Source organism: Mchenga conophoros, linkage group LG7 (genome assembly GCF_057382185.1).
Source record: "Mchenga conophoros isolate Kocher_MC1m ecotype Shallow Benthic linkage group LG7, M_conophoros_male_GT1.1, whole genome shotgun sequence".
NCBI classification, from domain to species: domain Eukaryota; kingdom Metazoa; phylum Chordata; class Actinopteri; order Cichliformes; family Cichlidae; genus Mchenga; species Mchenga conophoros.
The window spans coordinates 64,762,884-64,785,014 of NC_140532.1; the positions used below are offsets into that span (position 1 = coordinate 64,762,884).

General features: G+C 42.8%; 1 protein-coding gene across 5 annotated transcripts in view; it reads right to left on the minus strand.

Moving 5' to 3' along the window:
• The window catches only part of ndrg4 (NDRG family member 4), a 65,626-nt gene that overhangs the window by 20,237 nt on the left and 23,258 nt on the right, over positions 1-22,131 (minus strand). For 3 of the 5 annotated variants that reach the window (XM_085280790.1, XM_085280789.1, XM_085280788.1), the window contains 3 exons: positions 10,101-10,191; positions 7,611-7,769; positions 2,200-2,238 (listed from right to left, as the gene is read on the minus strand). In XM_085280790.1, the coding sequence (XP_085136916.1) occupies positions 2,200-2,238; positions 7,611-7,769; positions 10,101-10,178 (276 nt within the window). In that variant the 5' untranslated portion in view covers positions 10,179-10,191. The remainder of the gene's footprint in view (positions 1-2,199; positions 2,239-7,610; positions 7,770-10,100; positions 10,192-22,131) is intronic. The other 2 variants (XM_085280792.1, XM_085280791.1) reach the window with 1 other exon arrangement.

The following is a 22,131-nucleotide window of genomic DNA, read 5'->3' on the forward strand; positions in this document are numbered from 1 at the left end:
GTAAAGTCCTTTAAAAATCATTTTCATCTTTAGATCACACACATGTTCATACAGTCCAGTATCAATGCTGATGTTTTAAAAATAATGACGTACTTTGTGTCACCACTAGAAAGCTGTGTGAGAGCTCCTTTATCAGTTGAGCAATCACGATGGATCATGGAGGAAGTAGTAAAAACTTTCCCTACCCTACCCATCGTACACAGACTTTCACAGAAATCGCACATCACGTGGAAAAGAATGACTTTTATAAGTGAGGCAGAAACCTTTAAAATGCAGCGTTATCATCTGAAGCATCAGGTGGAAGTGTAAAGCAGACGTGTTCTGTGAAACGTCTGACGCTCAGCACACGTTTGATTAAAATAAACCAGCAGAGGTGAAGTGTGAAGCTCCACTCAAGGCTTATTCACCAGATTATGTAACAGTTCATGAAGGTTTATTCAGGTGTTATTAGCTAATTAGCTGGGTCCAGTTAAAAATCATGGCCCAGCAACTCATAGTCAAGTTGATGACAAAGTCGTTTTTGCTGTGAAAAGCCCTCGTTGTGAGTTTGTTTTATTGATTTATTGTTGGCTCTGTTGTAATTCTAGCTTTTGCTTCCCTCCTGTGTTTTAATGTGTATTCTCTGAGTCTCAATGGGACTACATGTATAAATAAAAGTTTAATTAAACGTTCCGGGAATGATAATACTTCAAATGTGATGCAGGTCATAAAATGTGCAAATTTAGATAACAGCAGTTATTCTATATGTTGCAAATAAAAGACATTTGTTTACTTGATGTTTGTGACACTGTGATGCCTCTTTATGGTCAGCTCTGTGTTCTATGTACCAAGTAGCCAAAATGTAACTTATATATTCAAGGCCACATTTTAAGAGCTAAACTACTCAGCTAAACCAAGTCAGCACCAATGACACAAATATTTAAGAGCAAAGGTTGCACAAGGAAGCAGGCTGAGTTGAAGGAGGATAAGATATTCTTTGCTGATCCCCATATGGAAACTCATTTACTGAATTAGGAGCAATTAGCAGCTATCATAAGGTGTCAGGGGACCAACTCGAACCTGCAAGCCTTGGTCCAGGGAGAATTAATCAGTGCCAGTATAAAGAGAACTCACACAGAAGGGTCCCACTCTGGCCTGCATTCAAACCTAGTGCTAACTACTGAGCTATTGCACTGGCCATAAGGACAGAGAGGGTGTTGAGACTAGTAGTTAAACATATGCCATTTTATGACCAGTAGTCAATGTAGTAAATTAGGTTAACAGATGTAGGCCATATATTATCCTTTAGTTCTGATGGTGTGCTATGTATGTAGTTTAGTCTCTATTATACTCTTGAATAAAAGAAACATAATCATTTGTAGTTCATTAGATAAAGTGTGCATTACTCTGTATCCTTGATCAGCTGTGAATGTCTTACACTGTTTTCTTGAAATGTTTTATTGCTGAATCATGTGAAGTAGACTAGGTGTCTGGGCAGAAGAGATAAAACCACATTCCTTAACCCCCTTCCTACTTCACACAGAAAGACAGGGAGGCAAGGTCAGGAGCCAGGCTCGCTAAGAATTAGAAAACATGTGAAGATGCAGCTTTTATGACAAGGAGGGGGGCTGTTACTAGCTATAAAAGTCTGTGAAAGTTGCTACCATTTTGAGACATGCTGTTGACCCTCTGCAAGCATCTCTCCCGTCCGGACGCTGTAATGCTCTGATTGTTGAATTGTATGGAAATAAATGATTGTTGATTGAGCATTTATACACCGAGTATTGTCCTTCCTTCAGCCCAAAGATTAAAAGAATTGGGAGATTTCAACAAGGGTTAGCTTGAAAAGTTTTACAAGCAGCAGTGTGTTTGAGTGTGGATTTACAGTACTTAGCAGGATTAGGAGAAAAAGATCAGTCCAAGCAAGAAGCACACTACATCGCCAGATGTAGCTTCTAAGTAGTTCCAATACTGCTCAATATACATTTGATTTTTTTCAATATTTAGCAATATATTGGTGCCAGTGTCCAGAAGGCACTTCCATACTTCACTGTCATCTCCCTCTTGAAGGGATCATTTGATTCAGGAAGACATCACTGTTTACCCAAGTAAGCTGACACAAAGTAATAACAAAGAAAGATGAAAAGGCCACAAAACACATGATAAAAAAGGTAACGGAGAGAGAAAGTCGAGCTTCCTCTCTCACACATCTACTCATACCTTCCAGTCACCTGGTGGCATCAGCTGTTCACAGCTATCCTGCAGAGAGAGACAAGCAGACATAACAGACAGAGAGAGAGAGAAAGAATTAAAACTGGAAGAAGAAGTAGTCTGAAGTCACACAAAGAAATATTCCTCACACATGCACTGTTGGAACTGAAGAGCAGCACAGACTGTGCACTGTAGGTCCAAACCACAGACACACAACAACACAGTTTCCCAGAGGCGCACAGCACACAAAATGCACTGTACTGTCTGTGACTTTTACAGTCATTATGGTCATTTCTGTGACTCTAAATATACATGTGTTTTTACACAACAGTCCGAATGGATTCAACAGAGGGCAAGACAACCTGAAGCTGCAAATCAGCACAGTGTTTAACTCCTCTCTGCAGTCACCTGTTTCTGCATTCATCTGGTTATTGCTTAATAACTTCTTGATAGATAGAATTATTATATCATTAAAACTGTATGCGGAAATAACTGAATTAATCTTCAAGAACTGTGTAAAATTACAGAACCGGATAAAACCACAGCTTTGATTTCGTGGTTATCGTGCTTCTTCTTTATGAATGTACCATTTTGGATGCCCAATTTGATATTTTACATACAACGTAAATGTTGCTTATTGAGAAAGAAAGAGGGAAACAATAAACTGAAGAAGCCTGCGTCCACACACACAGGACGGTGCTGCAGAGAGCAGTAAAAATCAGCAGAATCTGAAATGCAGGCTTTCTTTCCAGCACTGACTATTTTTCATTTTGATTCCTGAGCCACAGTATACTTGATGCAATGCAATACTAGATAAACACTGATAAAAAAGTGTTCTTACTTTACATCTAGTTAATAGTTTGCAGTCTATCAAACGTCTGCGTGTGCGGTTAGTGCTGTAATGTGCATTCCCATTCAACAAAGATGATTTATTAAAGCGCATGTGGGAAACTGGGAACAAATCCGCAGTAAGAAAAGAAAAAGTGATGGAGAATGGTGATTTTTAAAAAAAAAAGAAGTAAACAGCCAGATCCCCTTGACAGGAGCCACTTCAGCAGCGTGTGCAGCTGTAACGCTGAGGTAAATGATCGAGGCATAAAAATAACACTTTTGTCGTCTGGCCTCAGCGGTGAAATGAGTCACGTCCTCTGGGCCAGTCTGACACCTTCACTGCCAAAAATAAAAAAAATCAAATCAAATTCAGAGACTGATTGATGACAAGCTGGTTTGAGTCAACGTGACAGCTGTGACAGTCAAAGCGTTCCAGCTCTGCCAGACAAATTATTAATCAGACAGTCGATATTTTTTAATCTTGCACGAGGGGCTCACTTTTTAGGGAACCTGGTCTCGACTGACAGTTGAAAGGATGGGCTCACCTTTTCTAAAGTCTTAAAACAACGCTCACACGTGCACTGAGACACAGTTTGAGATTTCAATCAAGTGACTCTCATCCAGAGTAAAATTTCATTTAAAAAAGTACTTGCTGCTGAAGTTATGGTAACACATGTACAGGTTTAAGTCGACAATACAAAATATTAAGCAGAATATAATATTAATATCCATTAAAAAAATCATCCCAGGATATGATGCTACTTTAAAAAAAAAAACACTTTTGATATTAAAGTGATATTTTTTATATTCCTGATGGTAACAAGTTAAAATGACATTTCAAGCTCAAAAAACGGCGAGTATCATAAAACATACTGTTAATGGTATGTTAATTAACATTATGTTAATGGTAGAAAACTAAAATGCTATTATGATGGTATATGAACTAATAAAATTAAGTAAATATGTCCAAACAGACAATATTTTTTGATATTACAGTGAAACCACTGTTTTAATGGACAACCCAACAACTACTGATCCGGCTCCATAAAAGTAACATAAGAAAATCAATCTTTTTGGTGTTTATTGGGGTCTGGGCCATAGAGGCAGTGACCTAGGCAGAGATTGTGCCACCCTCAGCCCTCAGCATGTGTTAGGTCTGCCCCGGGATCTCCTCCCATTCCCTAAACACCTCACCAAGGAAGCATCCAGGTGGGGTTCTAGTCATGTCTGACCTACCTCCACTGGCAGCGTCCAATCTAGAGACATACATATTAACTGGAAAGCACGCTATATCAGAAAGGGAATAGCTATTTAAATGTACATTTTTAGCCATTTATTAAGGAATTTTTACTTTTTTAAATTTCATAATGATGTCATTAGTATCACACACGTGCACAGTTTTAAATACAGGCAGACACTTGATTTATGTCCCACAGTATCCCACAGTTCATCACGTTTCAGTGCTCAGCTAAACTGATGTTTGTTTTAAGACACAAATAAACACAGTGAGCCCATCGTTTGAGAGCAGATGTATTTATAAAAAGCTTTTTTCTTTTCTGTCATAAATAAATGCATCCTAATGTGTAATAAAATAACACATGATTAGGAGTAACATTTAAAAGGATTTTGTTGCCATTTGTCATGACAACGGTGACTTCACCCATCCTAACCTGTGTTATTTTGGAATGTATCACTTATTCTTGCTCTGCTGCTTTTGGAAAGCTTAAAGCAGAGCAGGAACATCTGGAAATCCGGTAAAAAAAAAAAAAGTGAGTGCATGCACATGAGGTTAGACACCAATCAGAACATCACACAGATGGTCTTCACACTGCTTCGTTATTAAACATGCACAGTTTGAGTCTTAGGTTGTGAGTTTATATGAGGGATTCTGGAAACATTTCTGAAAGAAAATATGACAACATTAAAAATGGAATCTGCACATATGCATAGTCAAAAGAAAAAGTGCTGGAATAAGGGATGATAGAAGTTTAAGTAATTAGCAATGAATACTGAAAAAAAGGAAAGGAGTGGCACTCAGAGTCAGATCAGGGACACACCTAAAAAGAAAGAAAGATGTCACTAAAAACAGCGGGACCTGAAGTTGCCCAGCAGAACAGAATGAGCTAACTGTGTGGTTGTTAGAGAAGGTGAAGGTGTGAGGGTGACACAGAAACGTAAAGGGCAACTTCGGTCCCCGCAGATTTCATGCATTGTTCTCAGATGGAAAATGTTAGTGATGATAGTACGGTGGTCGGACCAGCAGGTGGCACTCTTCTCTTTCTTATTACTCCCATCCCCAGCAGAGTAGGGGATGTGCTGCATCTCAGTTCAGGGAAAAGGAAGATCACAAACACACTGCTCATGGAAACCAATAGGGATGAACTCTTAGAGATGGTGTAAGGCTTCCTTTACTGCAGGTGATCCCCACAGACTGTGTACTCTGTAAGGCTGCATAGTGACGCTGTTGTGGAGATGTTGTGGTTCTTTGCCGGCATCTCTGACTCGCTGTCAGTAGCTGGTTTAGTGAATGTTTGCCTTCATTTTTAGGGGTTTTCTTTTCTTCCCCGCCAGATATTTTTGTTGAAATGCAGGACTACGTATAATTAATCAGGTAGAGAAAGATCTGAGGAATGATGTGATAAAGTCTGATCTTAGAACGGAGAGGGGAAACAATGTTGTCATTGAGGCAACAAGTATAAAGCAGCATAAATAATACTCTACAAGATAGTAGGCCTAGTCACAGGTTTGTGTGTTGCAAGTGGTTTTATAGATTATATATAAGAGTAAGATATGGGGATTTTATTGTGAAAGTATTTGACGTATAAAGGAAAATATGCACTGCAAACCAAACATGTTTCTTCTGCAGCTGTTAACACATTTAAAATATTTAACATTTAAGAATAAAACATTGAAAAATAAAATTGGAAGTCTAAAAAATTACATTTGATCAGAGTTAAAGGCTAATTTGCAAAGCTGTGGTAGTTTCCAGGTCGGTTGTTTTTTTGACACATTTTTTACTTTTTTCTTGTAATATGATTATATTGATATATGATATAATATTTTTATGTGATATAACAAACTACGTATGGTAACAACGCTTCAGTTTTATTGTTTATTCATTTGGTGAAAGAGAAAAAACTGATGCTCGGTCATTGGACCTAGTTTTTGTTTGTTTATAGAGTTTGACTCTGAATCTGACAAGAAGTTTACAATGCGTCACTACAACTGTCATGCTAGCTACTGTCATGCTAATACTGATACTAAATGCTACATTCTTCTATAGTGACAATGACAATTTGCTGATGACACCCAGTTATATCTCTCTTGCAAACCTGATTCCTCCCTCCCACCTTCTTCCCTTACAGAATGTCTATCCGAGTTAAAATCCTGGTTTAGCTCTAATTTTCTAAAGCTCAATGAGGATAAAACTGAGATCCTCCTTATTGGCACCAAATCCAACCTTTTGAAGGCAAACCATTTCTCACTCACCATCGATAACTCCACAGTTCTCCTCAGGTTAAGAGCCTTGGTGTCATCCTAGACAGTTCACTTTCCTATAAATCTCACATCAATAATCTCACCCGTTCTGCCTACTTCCATCTACGTAACATTAATAGATTGCTTCCTTCTCTTTCCACCCAGTCTACGTCCATTCTTGTCCATAGTCTTGTTACCTCCCGTATTGACCACTGCAATTCTCTTTTGCATGGTCTCCCCCAAAAATCCCTCCATAAGCTTCAACTGGTTCAGAACTCTGCTGCTCGCATTATCACCAGAACCCCCTCCTACCAGCACATCACCTGTTCTTCAGGAACTTCACTGGCTCCCTGTGAAATTCCGGATAATTTTCAAACTTCTTCTGCTCACCTTCAAGGCCATTCATAACCTCGCTCCTCCTTACCTTTCTGACCTGTTAACCACCACCTGTTCTGCCCGTTCACTTTGTTCTTCTTCTTCTATCCAGCTTGCTGTACCTTCCTTCCGCCTCACCACCATGGGAAGCAGAGCTTTCAGCTGCTCTGCTCCCAGGCTGTGGAACTCTCTGCCCCCAGAAATAAGAAACATTGGTTCTCTCCCCCAGTTTAAATCCCAACTCAAAACTCATCTGTTCAAATCTGCATATTCACTGTGAATCCACTGTTTGTTCATTTTATCTTGTGCTTTTATTTTATTGTTCTTATTCTGCCATTGTTTTACTAAGTGTTTTATCCTATTGTAAAGTGTCCTTGGGTGACTTGAAAGGCGCTCATAAATAAAATTTATTATTTTTATTATTATTATTATAATTTAACACAATTTATGTTTAAAAAAATATCATAACCATAATTACCGGTGCCAAAAATGGCAAATATCTTTACATAAACCTTTACTTGTGTTGAGATTTTTGAATTTAAAACTAAATATTGTGAACAATTTACTGATCTTATTACTTAAGTGAGATTTTCTACACAGGAACTGTTTTTTACCATAATTGCTCCCGACTTTGTCATCCACCTTAGAATATTAAACATCTACTTTAGTGTCTAGTCTAGTGTGTGTTTGAATCAGTGTACTAGTGATCAGATGTTTCTACTTGTTATGGTAGTTACCGGGAGGACCCCGCTGGTCCGACGGCGGGTCTGGCGGAGCCAGTGCCGTGCGAAGACATGCCAGCGGTGAGTGGAGCGACTGGGGGGAGGGGGGTTGTTAAGAGGCGCGGGGGCGGTGGGGCCCTGGAGCCCCCCTGATGCCTCCTCTCCTTTATCCTGCTGTGTTGTGAAACAAGCATAACAAGGTGGTTACTGGGAAACATCTGGGGAAGACATAGCAGCAACATACAGTCAACATGAAAACATGCTAATCATTCATGGTTTATTTCTAATACACTTAGAAATGAGCTCCAGGGGTGTCAAACATCAAACATAAGGTTCACAGGCCTGATCTAAATTCATATACGCTGCATGTTTTTGTCCCTCGATGGGTAAAAACTGTAAACCTTAAAGTGAATGTGCGGAAAAAATCCCACAACTCTGACTATCTATGTGTTTTGGACATTTTCAGAAGGATCTTTTACTTCTCTACTAAGACCGAGTTTATTAATATTAATTACTTTAAATCAAATTAGAATGAACCGGCATTTATATTGTGACTTACCAACAAAGCACCACTGGGCTGTAAATCAGGCCAGTGAAAAATAATGAGTTTGACACGCCTGCTCGAAGCCTTTAAATGTCCAAGGAAGGAGATTTCTTGCGTAACTTAATTGCTTTGTTTCTGTTCCAGTGTCATCCCAAAAGGTCAGGCTGAAGATCTGTGGCCTTCCTTTTATTGAGGAACAAGTTGTGGGCAGAGACCTGCTGGAGTAGACTGTCCACATGCAACTCAAAACCAGGACCATGCTGGATTCATATCACAAGGGAAGCTTCAGAGCGGAAAAGTGTGTCTCAGCTTTTAGACATACTAGATGTCATGTTAGAATGAATTATTATTACAGGTTATATGATATAATAAGACATAAGTAACATTTTGTGCGATGTCCTTTTAGCCTTAGTACCCCTAAAATCTAAACTAATTCAAATTTCAAGCACTAGTAAGTTAGTGTACAAAAATCTTTTATTTGTTATGAGGCTTTTAGTGTGAAACAACAGCTGTTGTTGTTTTTTCCTTGGCTTGTGGTTATTCATGTCGCAGCAATATTATATTATGCTGAGAAAAAGAAAGCATAATGCTGCCACCACCGCGCTTCACTATAGGGACGTATTAGTTAGAGAACCTTCTAAGTTTTTTCTACCATTTAAATGCACCACTGTTAGTTTATTTCTAGTTTTAAAAGCTCAGACACATGAAAATCTTACAGTTTCTGTTTCGCTGGATTTTAGGACGTCTCCGCTGTCCCCATATGAACTGAATGCAGCATTAGTCCGACATGCCTTACGACGAGTTTACCAGTGTTTGGTTCCAGAAGGTAATCACTCAGTAACCGCTCTTAAAGGTCACTAACATGCTACTGCAAACACCGGAGCAACAGACTTTGAAAGAGCTGGGGGGGATAAAAGTGTGAGTGTGTCTGGGGTGAAGTGCTCTTCGACTGAACGATAACTTGAGTCGTGCAGACACGTAGCTTGATCGATGGCTCCGTTATTTACAAGCAGAGAGTCGTAATGAGCAGGGCTAACAACCTTTAGCTGATCAATGGCAGAATTAGTCGTTCATATTGATGCGTGGCATGTTGTGCTCCTTCAAATAAGCTACTGAGACAAAAAAGACCTACTCTATATACTAGATGTCTTATTTCTGACGCACTGGTAAAGTGAGTCACGCCTAATGTGGTTTTATTTGCCGCCTCTCTGATTCCTCCAGCACAAATAAGAGGCCTGTCTGAAGCACAGGACTTGTCCACATGTATTTATGCTTGTTTTCGTGTTCTTCTGGGTTTGATTGATGTTGTTGCCAGTTTGTTTCTATGATGATCACAACAGCTTTGTCACAATTGCCCAATCAGGGTGCGCAATCAATTTTCTTTCTCTGAACTTGCCCTGCTGTATTGGCTCAAGCATCCTTCATCTCTTTTCTTTCTTCTCCATTAACACAAAGTCACTTCACCAGGAAATTGCTCATATCTGGCCTCTTCAAGTAACTTTTTCATTTGGTATTGTCTATACCATTTTTATCATTACTGCAATGAGAGGCATTCAAGCGCCCCTGACTCAGCCACAACTTGTACCTGTTGCTTATTTAATGGATAAGTGGACTGGAATAAGTGGCTCTTATTTAACCACCTACTGCCTATTCGCTGTTTTTCACTCTATGTCCTGCACCGCTCCCTCTCTCTCTCTTACCCTCCTCTTAAATGAGCTTTCATCTTCTCACAGTGCTGCTATCAAAGAGTCATGGTTGGATGGAGTTCATTAATTTCCTCCTCCACTGGTAAACAAGCTCATTGTCTAATTATAAGTCATCACAGCTAATGAGCACAAACATCTCCGTTATAATATGCCAAGAGTTTCTGAGGACGTCGTCCTGCGCACGCTAATCAGCTACAAGACAGGAAGGTTAATGGCAACAAAGAGAACGCACGGTAAATAAACAGGTCGACTAACCATGTCTGAGTCCACTCCTCTCTGCTCCGGCAGCAGGGGCTTCTCCTCCGTGAACTGCTGCTCCTTCATCCCCGCCATCCTGGACAGCAACCTGCAATCACCATGGCAACACGCAGAAAAAGACACATCTAAGGTTACGCTCGCATTTCATCACACAGAGCACGCTGTGGAGCTGACCTTAAAACAACAGTTAAAATAAAACAATCATTCGCATCTCTGTGAGAAGACGGCAGCGGTGACGTCCTTCACCGGATGATTTCAGAAATCTGGGAGGAATCGGATCGCTGATTAAATGTTTCTGCTGACCTGGAATAAACAGAGCTGCTCACAGATGAGGAGCTGATTGGAAACAGAGACGGAATCATGATGCAAAACAGCTTTGCTACAAACCTGCTGCCATCCTTTGAAAATTTTTACAGCAATGAAAAATGTATTTCTATCACTTTTTGGAAACATAGAGACAAAATTTAAATATACAGTGGGGGAGAGAATCTAGAGCACAGTAATGACCAGAATTTTAAAAAGCCTGGGAGAAATGTCTAAGAGCAAATCCCCCACAGTGAGTCAGTCGATCCACTGGAGGCATTTATGACATTTGTAGATGCATATTTTTGCCTTCTCTTTTTGTGATATTGGTTGTAACAAAAGGGTAAAACATGGCAGTTTTATCCAAAAATAATTCAAGAGCACAATTAAACAAAAAATGACTCCAAGAATGCATTTCATGTTAAACCTGAGCCCTAAATTTAAAGTGATGCTTTTTCTTAAACATCAATGTACACTTCTGTAAATGCTTGTTGGTAGCTTTTGAAGCATGTTTCATAGACTAGCTTCTGGCTTCGAAAGCACAATATACTAGCAACCAAAATGCTAATGTTAAAGCTTCTTGTTCAAAATCCGTGAGTGATGTTGCTATGATTACGCCCACTTTTTATATAAAAAAAAAACATGCTGTATTTAAACGCTACTGTAAACATGTAAATACTAGAAAATGTTGCAGCAGCCAAACACATGCCAACTGGTCTCTAACAAGTTAGTTAGCAGGTATGATAGCGCTCCATGCTCTTGTTCAAATATGGCTAATGCTTGCTCCAAAAACATGGCTGTAGCCAAAATACTAACACTGAGGCTTAAAATGCACACACTATAAAATATGGGCTAAAGCACAGACACTATGTCCATCTTTTACGTAGTGTTTGGTTCTGCACAATTCTAGACTCTGTATGTCAGTCCCCGAGGAGTAAACCAAAGTGGAGAGGAATAAAGAGGAAAAGTATGATCATCACTGTAATGATCATACTTTGCAAAGTAACAAAAACGCATTCACAATTGGAGTGGACATAGATGCTTACTGACCGCGATTCCTCTTTTAAAAGTGGAGCTTGGGAGTACACACGCTGCAAGAAAAACAGGGCTACGTGAAGGTCTGATCAAGCAGGCTTATTGTGCTTTACAACACGGCCACAGCACGTAGTTACACACAAGGAAGCCAACAGACACTGACACATGAACACACCCTGCGAGTGGGCTCAGCCAGCATCAGAAGATTAACAGTGCTAGATGTTGACATCAGTCCACCAACAGTGAAACACAGAGGAGCATGCCCACGCTCAAAGGGCTCAGGGCTAATTTAGCTGATACTGCAGGCCTCAGCACTGGAAGGCTTTGTTGCATTTATTTTACATTAAATAGCACTATCAAGACAAACTGAGGAGATGCAATGCCCTTCACTGGTAACCATCAGCCCAAATCAGCTGCATGCACGGCTGACAGAATTGTGTTACAGTTTGATTTCAAAAAGTACTTCACTCTATACACTTTAAGGACTTTCTCTGCCTCACATTTATGGCCAGTTTCATCACCAATTAGGCTAACATGCACATCTTTGGACTGCAGTAGAAAGCCAGAGCACCCGGAGGAAGCCCACGCAGGCAAAGAGCAAAAAAGGAAAGGCCCCAGCCAGGATTTGATCACTGTAATTACATTGCCACTGTGTTGCTGTCTGTAAATGCTAACCACTTTCAGGCTTTGGTGAAGCATGTATGGATTCTGTAGGTGACCCTACAAAGCTGCAGGTATGGTCACCAGCTAACTGCCTTGTCAAACCAACTCCTAATATTTTCAGTAATAGATGTGCAGCAGGTGTTATTTGACATTTTCCTTTTCAAATTTTCTCAAATTTCAGTTACATGAATCGATTAAATATCAAAGCAATAGATACTGAAAATATAACATAAAACCAAAACTATATGAAATATCCAAAATGTTTAATGAGATTTGGATAAATCCCCTTCAGCACCACCCTGACCGTGACATCATCATCTCTGCGTCTGATCCCTTCTGTCTCATTTTTCGTTCTCTCCAGCCTCTTTTGTCCTCTACTGCAGCCTCTCTCCTCTCTCTGGCAGTCATGCAGCATAATCTCTGCGTTTTATCCAACACCCTTAAAGAGACAAAGCCCAGATGCCACTTACACTTGCTCCTGGACGCTGATGAAGTGTGTGTTTGTGTGGGTGTGTCTGACCTTACAATGTCAGAACTACTACTTAACATGGAAAGAATCTTCCACCCTAGGAAACAAAACACATCATCGCAGCAGCGTTTTTTAAGCAAAGCTTCACCAGTCAAAACAAATATATGACTTGCTCTGTCTGTGCTAGTGGCAGTGACAGAAGGTGACTTTCTGAGCACAGAGTAGACTGCAGCCTTTGTGTCTGGTGCTCAACTAAATTCTCCAGAGCTGAATGCCTACGTCAGTTTACTGAGTCTGTCACTTAGTGCTGGGCATGTGTTTCATGGCACAGAATATATAGAAAGTCACTGGGACCTAAAAACTTCATGTATACAATCACAAGTTAATTTATTTTTAATGTTTTAAAAACAAGAATTAAGAATGTATGTTGTGGTTTTGGATGTCTAACACAGTATTTTGTGTGCTGAACTTCTAAGTCCTGCTGATTGCTGGTTTATATTTTTGGTATTCCTTCTTTCAGTTTACCCTTCCTCCCTTCTGTCACCCTTCCATTGTAAAAGTCTCAATCAGTGATTTCCCCAGTTTACTTATTTCCTGTTTTATTTTGGTAAGCCCTTTCTTGTATGTTTGGTATTTAGTTTTACCTTCCCTGTCTAGTTTTCCTGATTAGTTACAGCTGTGTTCCCTGGTGTTTCTGTGTGGAGAGAGCGCTGCTACGCACCTAGCGCTAGCATTGGAAGGAGATGCACTGCAGGTACTCCTTGACCTAGCCCCGGCAGAGCAGCATGAGCTCCAGGCCCTCACCATGGCATCAAGAGGCGATTTGGGCAGCGGCACTCCACTGATCAGAGCAGGGAGCATCTGACCATCCGGCCGGGGGAGAGCCTGGGCACCTTTGCAGTGGATGTTTTGCTGTATGCTTGTCGTGGCTACCCGGATTTCCCAGCAGCAGCCCGTGAGGAGCTTAGCCTGCATGCTTTTCTGCGAGGACTCTTTCCAGAGTGACTGCGCCAACACGGACGCCTGGCCATGCCTCGAACTTGGGCGTCCCATCGACAGACCGACCGTTGCTACCGGTGTGATGAGCCTGGCCATGTGGCACGCGACTGCCTGGCGCCCGCCCCGAAGACCAGAACTATGCGGCCTCAGGGAAACAAGAGGGGGAGCGGTGTAGCGAGGGGACCACCGCTCCAGCTTCCTGCCCCCCTCCAAGAACAATGCACGGTGGTGGGCCGAGTCGGGCATATCAAGGGACTCTACCTGAGCTGCTGGGTTGAGGACCAGCCCTGCCGGGCTCCGGTGGATACGGGGTCTACTATTTCCCTAATACGACCTGGGGTGCTCCCTGGGATGTCCGGGCCACTTGTGATGGGTTGGTCACCCACCGACACCCAGCTGATGACGGTGACAGGGGATAGGACTGACATGCGGGGGAAGAAACCATTGCGGATCCGAGTGAAGGATCTGGAGCTGGTGCATGACTTCTGGCTTGCTGACATCCAAGACCAGTGCATCATCAGCCTTGATCTACTGACCCGCTGGGGGGCCTGTGTTGACACCGTAAAGCTGGCTATCACTCTTGGTACAGAGACTCTGGCCCTCCAGTGCGGCCAAAAGCAGGGAACGGAGGGGACCACAGACAGACAAGCCGGGCTTCAGGCAGCTGCCACTCAACAGACTTCGGATGCCGGTGGCTCTGGACCATCTCTACTCGCCTCAGCCCCAGCCTCTAGGCCAGACAAACCTCCCTCGACCGAGACAACCCAAGCTGTTGATGACCTGTGGCAGCGCAGCAGCGTAGGTCTCACCGTTGACCAGTGCCAGCGGTTGAGGTGCCTCCTGGACGAGAATGTGGACATCATCGCCGCTAGTGACAAAGACTGCAGGCAGACGCGGCTGGTTCAGCACACCATCGACACCGGCTCTGCTCAACCCATCCGTCTGCGCCCACACCAGCTGCCCCTCTCGAAATGACAGGAGAACCGGGCCCAGGAGGCACTGGGCATGGCTACTGCTCAGGCCACAGCCAGCCGAGGGGGATGGCTCCCGTTGACCACGCAGCAGCTGAAGCGGGAGCAGGAGGCTGACGCAACGTTGGTTCAGGTGAGGGCCTGGCTGGAGGCGGCACAATGCCCAGGTTGGACGGGGGTGTCGGGACAGGGGCTCGAAGTGAAGGTCTACCACTGCCAGTACAACAATGTGGAGACCCACGACGGCCTCCTAGAAAAGAGCCTGCGACACCAGGTGCCAAGGGGGAGTTTTCATGCCTGGCGACAAGGTTTGGGTGTGCTGCCCGGTTCGCAAGAGAGGAGTGCCCCCCAGGCTGTGCAGTCACTGGCAAGGACCGGCAGAGGTCGTGGAGCGGCTAACAGAACTGGTTTACCGTATCTGCATACCAGGCCCGGGGCGCATGGTAATGTTGCACCAGGACAGACACCGTACCGACCGCCCGCTCCAGCAGCCGCCGGGGCAGGGGATGTTGGTGGCACCCCATGTTCTGATGGGGTCCCCTGCTATTCGAGATCGCCTTTGTGTTGGGTAATGGGGTTGTCGGGGACGACTGACCCCTTAGGTGTGGGCTATGTAGTGGGTCAGGGGTGTTTGGCGTTTGACAGCTACGTTCTGTTGTTCCAGGCGGCAGCATTATGTTGCTATGATTACAGGTGACGCTCTCTCTCTGCGACTGTGTGTTTCTGGGTGGAGAGAGCGCCTTTTTGTTGTTGTTGTGTTTTCTGTTGAATGCTAAATAACGGCTGTGCTCCCTGGCTAACTTGCGGGAAGCAAGACCAAATGACACCTCTGTCTCCTCCTTGTCTGAGCTCGCCGCAATATGTTGATTCACGGTTTTCTTCTGTTTTTGTTGTACCGCCTGCTATAAAAAGACAGGCCAGGAAAATCTCCTCCATGTTTTTCGGTGTTTTTTGGTCCATTACTTTAACACTGTGATGCTTACGCCTTTGATAAAGTCTCACAATTGTCACCTTTCTTTTTCTAGATATAAAAATATGGATATGTACTGATAAATGATGAGAATTATAATATTTCTGACTGTCTGAGGCAAAATTTCCCCGATTCAAATCAAATCGATCGAATCGAGGTCTTGTGAATTGTAATCGAACTGATTCTAGAAATCAGTGAGGACACCCAGCCCTAGTCTGTTGCGTTGGGCTCTTTTAATAAAACTCCTCATTTAGGCGATAACGTGGAATCCCACCATCTTTATTCCAGCTCACTCTATGTTCATGACATAGCATCACTTCCTGTCTAGAAGGGTAAGTACTGCCCCCTAGTGGCGCATGATATTCACCAATATAGATTACACCACATCCCCTTTACTGAAGTCAGACTGGTACATTCTTTTGTTCTTCAAACAAAACATAACTGCATATAGTTTTTTCAATACAGGCATACCCCAACATTTCAGGAAACATAAAGTCAGTATTGTCATAAACACTTTTTCTTTTCCTCCTGTAACAGAATAAACACTTTCTCTTTTCTTTTCAACCTGTAACAGAATAAACACTTTTTTCTTTTCAACATGCTACTCTTAAAACCACAACTTAGCATTTGAAACACACTTTTCCGTTTTCAAACAATCAGCTTCACAGATCAAGTCTTTTCGGTTTAATCACCTCCCTACCAGACCGGGTTCTAACCACACCTGGTGTATGGGGTGCGCTTGGCTCAGAAACTGTCTCTGTAGGAGTAGCTTGGATCTGTGTGGCTTCGGTTTGAGCCTCTGTTTGCGGGATCGGCACAAGATGACTGCGGTTCCTTCTAATTGTCCCTTGGGGCCCACTGATGACGTACGATCGTGGAGTCGGGTGGACTGCTGTCACTGTGCCCTGTGCTCTTGCATCCGTGATCCAGACTGGTTGTCCTGGCACCAATTTATCCAGTTCTCTTGTTCTATGTCTCTTGTTAAAACTTTCGGTTTGTCTCAGCCGTTTCTCTCTCTCCGAACAACTAACCTGCTGAAAATCAGGCAGACGGGGCTGTAAGGTTTCAGGAAGCATTGGCAAGGTAGTACGAAGCCTGCGCCCCATGAGAAGTTGAGCCGGGCTGTAGCCATTTGCCAGTGCTGTTGTTCTGTATGCCAGCAACGCCTTGTATGGATCGCTAACCTTTTTGAGGAGATTCTTGACGGTCTGGACGCCTCTCTCCGCTTTACCGTTGCTCTGCGGGTACCTGGGACTACTGGTAACATGCTCAAAACAGTAGTCCTTTGCAAAGTCTCTCATTTCTTGACATGCAAATTGTGGCCCATTATCGGTGATCAATACTTCAGGGATTCCATGGCGTGCAAATATTGACTGTAAATGCACAATCACATTGGCTGAACGAGTTGGACTGAGTTGAGCAATCTCGACATATCTCGAGAAGTAATCCACTACTAACAGATAGTTTTTGTCTTTTAGTGTGAACAGATCAGCTCCTAAGTTCTGCCATGGCCTCTCAGGTAAATGTGTGGGCATAAGAGGTTCCCTCACATTAACTCTCTCCTGAATGCACAGCCTGCACTTAAGGACAAGTTCACCGATCTGGTTACTCAGGCCTGGCCACCACACTGCTTGTCGCGCACGTTCTCTACACTTGACTACTCCTTGGTGTCCCTCGTGTATTTTGTCCAGAACTGCGTTTCGCATGTTTGCAGGTATGACCAACCTTGTACCTCTCAGTAGTAGTCCATTGTGTACACTCAAAACTGCTCTTTCAGACCAGTAGTGCTTTACCACTCCCTGCAGCTGTTTCCTGTCCGGCCAGCCCTCTGCACAGTACTTCATGACTTGCGAACAGACGCTGTCAGACTGCAGCTGCTCACGGAGATCTGAAAGGTATTTGCTGCTAGTAGGAAGGCCCTCCAGCACTGTGTCAACGTAGATATCAGTGTCCTCCATAAGGTCATTGTCTCTGGGAATCACATTGCCTGCCAACGGCAACCGTGACAGCGTGTCGGCCGTGGTGAGGCTTTTGCCTGGAATGTGCCTTATAGTGTAAGAATACCTCATCAGGCGCATGCGGAATCTCTGTATCCGCGGTGGAAGCAAATCCAGGGCTTGTCCTCCGAGTAGGCTCACTAGTGGCTTATGGTCGGTCTCAAGCTCAAAGTGTAGCCCTAGAATAAAGTCACTGAATCTTTCACAGGCCCAGGTGAGCGCTAGCGCTTCTTTTTCCAGCTGAGCGTAGCGCTGCTCTGTGGCTGTCAATGATCGCGAGGCATACGCAACAGGTGACCACACATCATTGTCTTTCTGTAGTAAGACTGCCCCCAACCCATATGAAGAAGCATCTGCTGAGATCTTCTGGGGTTTGTTTGGGTTGTAGAGCTGTAGCACTGGTGCAGATGACAGTTCTTGTTTTAAACTGTTAAAGGCGTTTTGTTGCTCATGCCCCCAGTACCACATGTTTTTAGTTGAAAGCAAGTCTCTCAGTGGTTTGTCTTTTTCAGAAAGGTTTGGGATGAATTTCCCCAGCTGGTTCACCATTCCTAAGAAGCTCCTAAGCTCACTCACAGTGCTTGGCTCTTTCATCTTCTGCACCGCACTAGTTTTGTCAGGGTCGGGGCTCATGCCTTCAGATGACACAATGAATCCTAAGAATTTCACTGCTCTTTTGCCAAACTCACATTTTGACATGTTCAGGGTGACGCCTGCCTTCTCTGCACGGTCGAGGACAGCGTGGAGTCTCATGTCGTGCTCCTCTCTCGTAGATCCCCAGACCAGGATGTCGTCCATGTGGCATACGACTCCCGCGAGGCCGGCTGTCACTTCCGTCACCATCATGTTTTGGAAATGCTCTGGTGCACTGGAAATACCAAATGGCAGACGGTTGAAATGGTACCTCCCAAATAGCGTAATAAATGTGGTGAGGAGAGCAGATTCTTTGGACAGCGGTATTTGCCAAAAGCCCATGTTAGCATCAAGCTTGGAGAAATACTGTGCCCCTGTGAGCATGCCTAGTGTTTGGTCGACAGAGGGAAGAATATATCTTTCACGACACACCGACCCATTTAAAGGTGTCATGTCCACGCAGATGCGGACTGTCTCTTTGTCCTTTTTAGGGGCTACGACCATGCCGCAACACCAGTCTGTGGGCTCCTCCACACGACTGATCACCCCCAACTGTTCCATCCTCTGTAGCTCTGCTTTGACTTTGCCCAGTAGTGGGAGCGGAACACGCCTGGGCACTTTCAGTGAATAAGGTTTAGCGTCGGGCTTCAGCTTAATCGTGTACGGTTTTTGAACAAGCCCGAGCCCATCCCATAGCTTCGGGTACGCTTTCTTCACTGTCTCAAGGTCAACATTGTCCATTCGGGCAATTAGTTTCAGTCTCACAGAAGCTGTCCTGCTTAAGAGAGCTACACGCAGATTTCTGACTACATAGATTGTCTCTGCAGTGCTCCTGTCACTGTAGGAAATGTCCTCCTTTGTGGACCCAAGCACGGTCAGTGCTGCACCTCCTGGTCCATACAGTGGCTTCTCAGCTTTTTGCAGATGCTCATTTGGGTGCTTAATGTCTTTGAATGTCTCTTCTGAGATAGCTGTGACATCTGCCCCCGAGTCTAATTTGAAGGTCATGCTTTTGCCTCTCACGAAGATGTTAGCAAGCCACGGGTCTTCTCCTGAATCCAGTTCACCTAGGAAGAGTCCATCTGCACAGTCTGCCACCTCATGCACACAGCTGTAGACCTACAAACTCTCCCGTAGTGTCCACGTTTCCCGCAGTTGTGGCATTCCGCATTTTTAGCTGGGCACTGTGCTGCTGGGTGCATCTGTGTTTTTCCACATTTAAAACACGTTTTATTTTCTTGTTTTGTTATTTGTGGTTTTCGTGGCTTGAACTGCTTTTGCTCTCTGCTTCTGAATTTATTGGGCTGTGACTTTCTGACATGCACGGCGTCCATGGCTGTTTTGCCTGTGCTGCTTTCGCCTCTGAGGTCAGTTTGCTGTCTTTTTATTTCCTCAGATTGTCTCGCCATTGTGATAGCTTTGGTTAGCGTCAAATCTTTGTTGAGCTGCATTCTCTCCGACAGTGATGAATCTTTAAGACCCACAACGAGCCTATCCCTCAAAAGTTCATCGTGGAGTTCACCATATTCACAGTTTTCAGCGAGAGCATATAGAGCTGTTATGAAGGAGTCAACTGTTTCCGCTGGCTGTTGTACTCGCTTATTAAACTTTGCTCTTTCATAAATCACATTCTTTCTGGGGACAAAATGTCTGTCAAATGCGTTTCTGACCGCATCGTACTGCTGGCGCTGCCCGTCTGTTAGGTCTAGTCCCCTTAGCACGTCGTCAGCCTCGTCTCCCATGCAGTATACTAATGTGTTCACTTGGTTAGCATCAGTTGAACCATTCAGATTACTTGCCATTCTGAAACGCTCGAAACGTCTGATCCACTTCTCCCATTCTTGGGGCTTTGTGAAGTCGAACGGTTCCGGTGGCTTGATGGTGAAAGTAGCCGCTGGTGGAGCTGCCGTAACCGGGCCAGGAGTCGCCGGTAATGCTGCTGCTTGCTCCGTCATTTTCGTCACTAGCCGTTCGCCAAGCTGACGGTTATTTTTTTTTCACTGTCTCTCTTCGCCGCCTAGAGCGAGTGCACTTCTGACACCATGTTGCGTTGGGCTCTTTTAATAAAACTCCTCATTTAGGCGATAACGTGGAATCCCACCATCTTTATTCCAGCTCACTCTATGTTCATGACATAGCATCACTTCCTGTCTAGAAGGGTAAGTACTGCCCCCTAGTGGCGCATGATATTCACCAATATAGATTACACCACAAGTCTACTGGACCTCTGTAAACACTTTGCTATCGAGTTTATGGTGTCATTCAGTCATTTCAGGTCATATTGAATAAAAAGTTTAAGTCAATTTAACAACTCTTGGTCATATGTGTGAGTGTGTGATGTGATCATTGGCTAATGACTGGTGATTAACACTTAAATGATTAAAGTTGTTACCAAATGAGCGTGCAGTTTTACAGCCAGAACAACAAAATAGCAACGCCCACGAATACTAAACTCAATTTTTGCCTTTTACTGTTTAATTTATCTTAAATATATTTAAGATATCTGTTAATTTTAAACAGTAAGCTTTTTATATTAACTATAAAAAACAAATGTATTTAATTTTACAGTACTGTATGGAATTTCTTATGTATAAAAGTTGCTACACTTAGGATTTTTACAACATTCAGCACTAACATCACTGTTAGAGTCTGTTACAATTAAATCAGGTTAAACAGATTTAATGGGACACTGAGTCAAATATTAATTTTAACTGGTTGTTTCAAAAGAGCTTTCCAAACAGAGTGTGTGAAATCCAACATGTGGTGACGTTTTCTAGTTTTTGTGTGCTCACAAACTATGAAACGTTCACGTTACTTAATTTTAACTCTGAGAAAATTAACATGAATTTTGTTTTGTTTACCAAATTCAAATATTTGAACTTAATGAACTATTAATAAATTGACACTACACAAGTGAATGAAATTTAACTGACAAATTTATGACCTGTTCATGAAACTTAATCAAAATACGTTAAGCAAACCTTTCATTTTTAGATGGAGATATGGTGGCATGATGAAATTACCTTCATTCTACAGATTAATTTTACTGCGATTTCTATGGACTTGGTTTGACCTTCAATAAATGATTGTTTCATTTGATATCTTCCTGAATAAGAGTCTTTCTTTGGGGTCCTGTCTTCACCAAATATGATATAGCATAGTAACGTGCAGCCACAAGACACAGACATGTTTGGAAGGTTTTGCACCATATTTTCTAGTCTTTGGCATGGAAAGAAGTTGGCTTGGAAACATATTTGGCGATGCTTCATCTCCTGCCTTGCGTTTGTGTGGGAGCCCCATCAAAAACCTGTCATACCGTGCCCCCCCCCCTGCCATGGCTCTGAAGAGAGAGGAATACGCTGCTGCACATCAGCCTTTTAAAGTAAGAATTCTTGTTTCAGTCTTTTGCAAAAACATCTAATATTACTAGAAAACAAAAATGTGCTAGCCACCTCAGTCACTTTGTTCTCACCATAGCAAAGATGCTATCAGGTCAAAACTTGATAGAGAAACAAATATCACTGTATAGAGACGAGCCATGTGCATTTTATTATAGTTTAATTAATTTCGAACTATGTAGTTTTATTGTTTTGGACTCTTTTTTCCTAATGTAGGTGTACTCAGACCACCAGCATTCAAAGGGGTTTAAAAAGAAAGCTCAAATATAAGTTAATTAGTAAAAGGCTGAAATTTTTTAAAAATCACAATGGAAAAAGATTTAACAAACTGAAAGCAGGTGTAGATAATAAACTCATGATCCACGACTGCACTAACAGTGGACACCTTAACAATGTGATAGTCCCGCATTGAAACTACAATATCACTAAGGCAGACTACAAAATGTGCAGCATAGTTCACCCCAATGTTTTCTTTAGTTTAGATCAATAAAAACAAAACCAGCAGTAAAAAAATATCACTTCATTATAAAGTTTGATATTGAGAATAAAACATATAGCCTATAGTTTTTTTCAAGAAATGAGTGACAAAG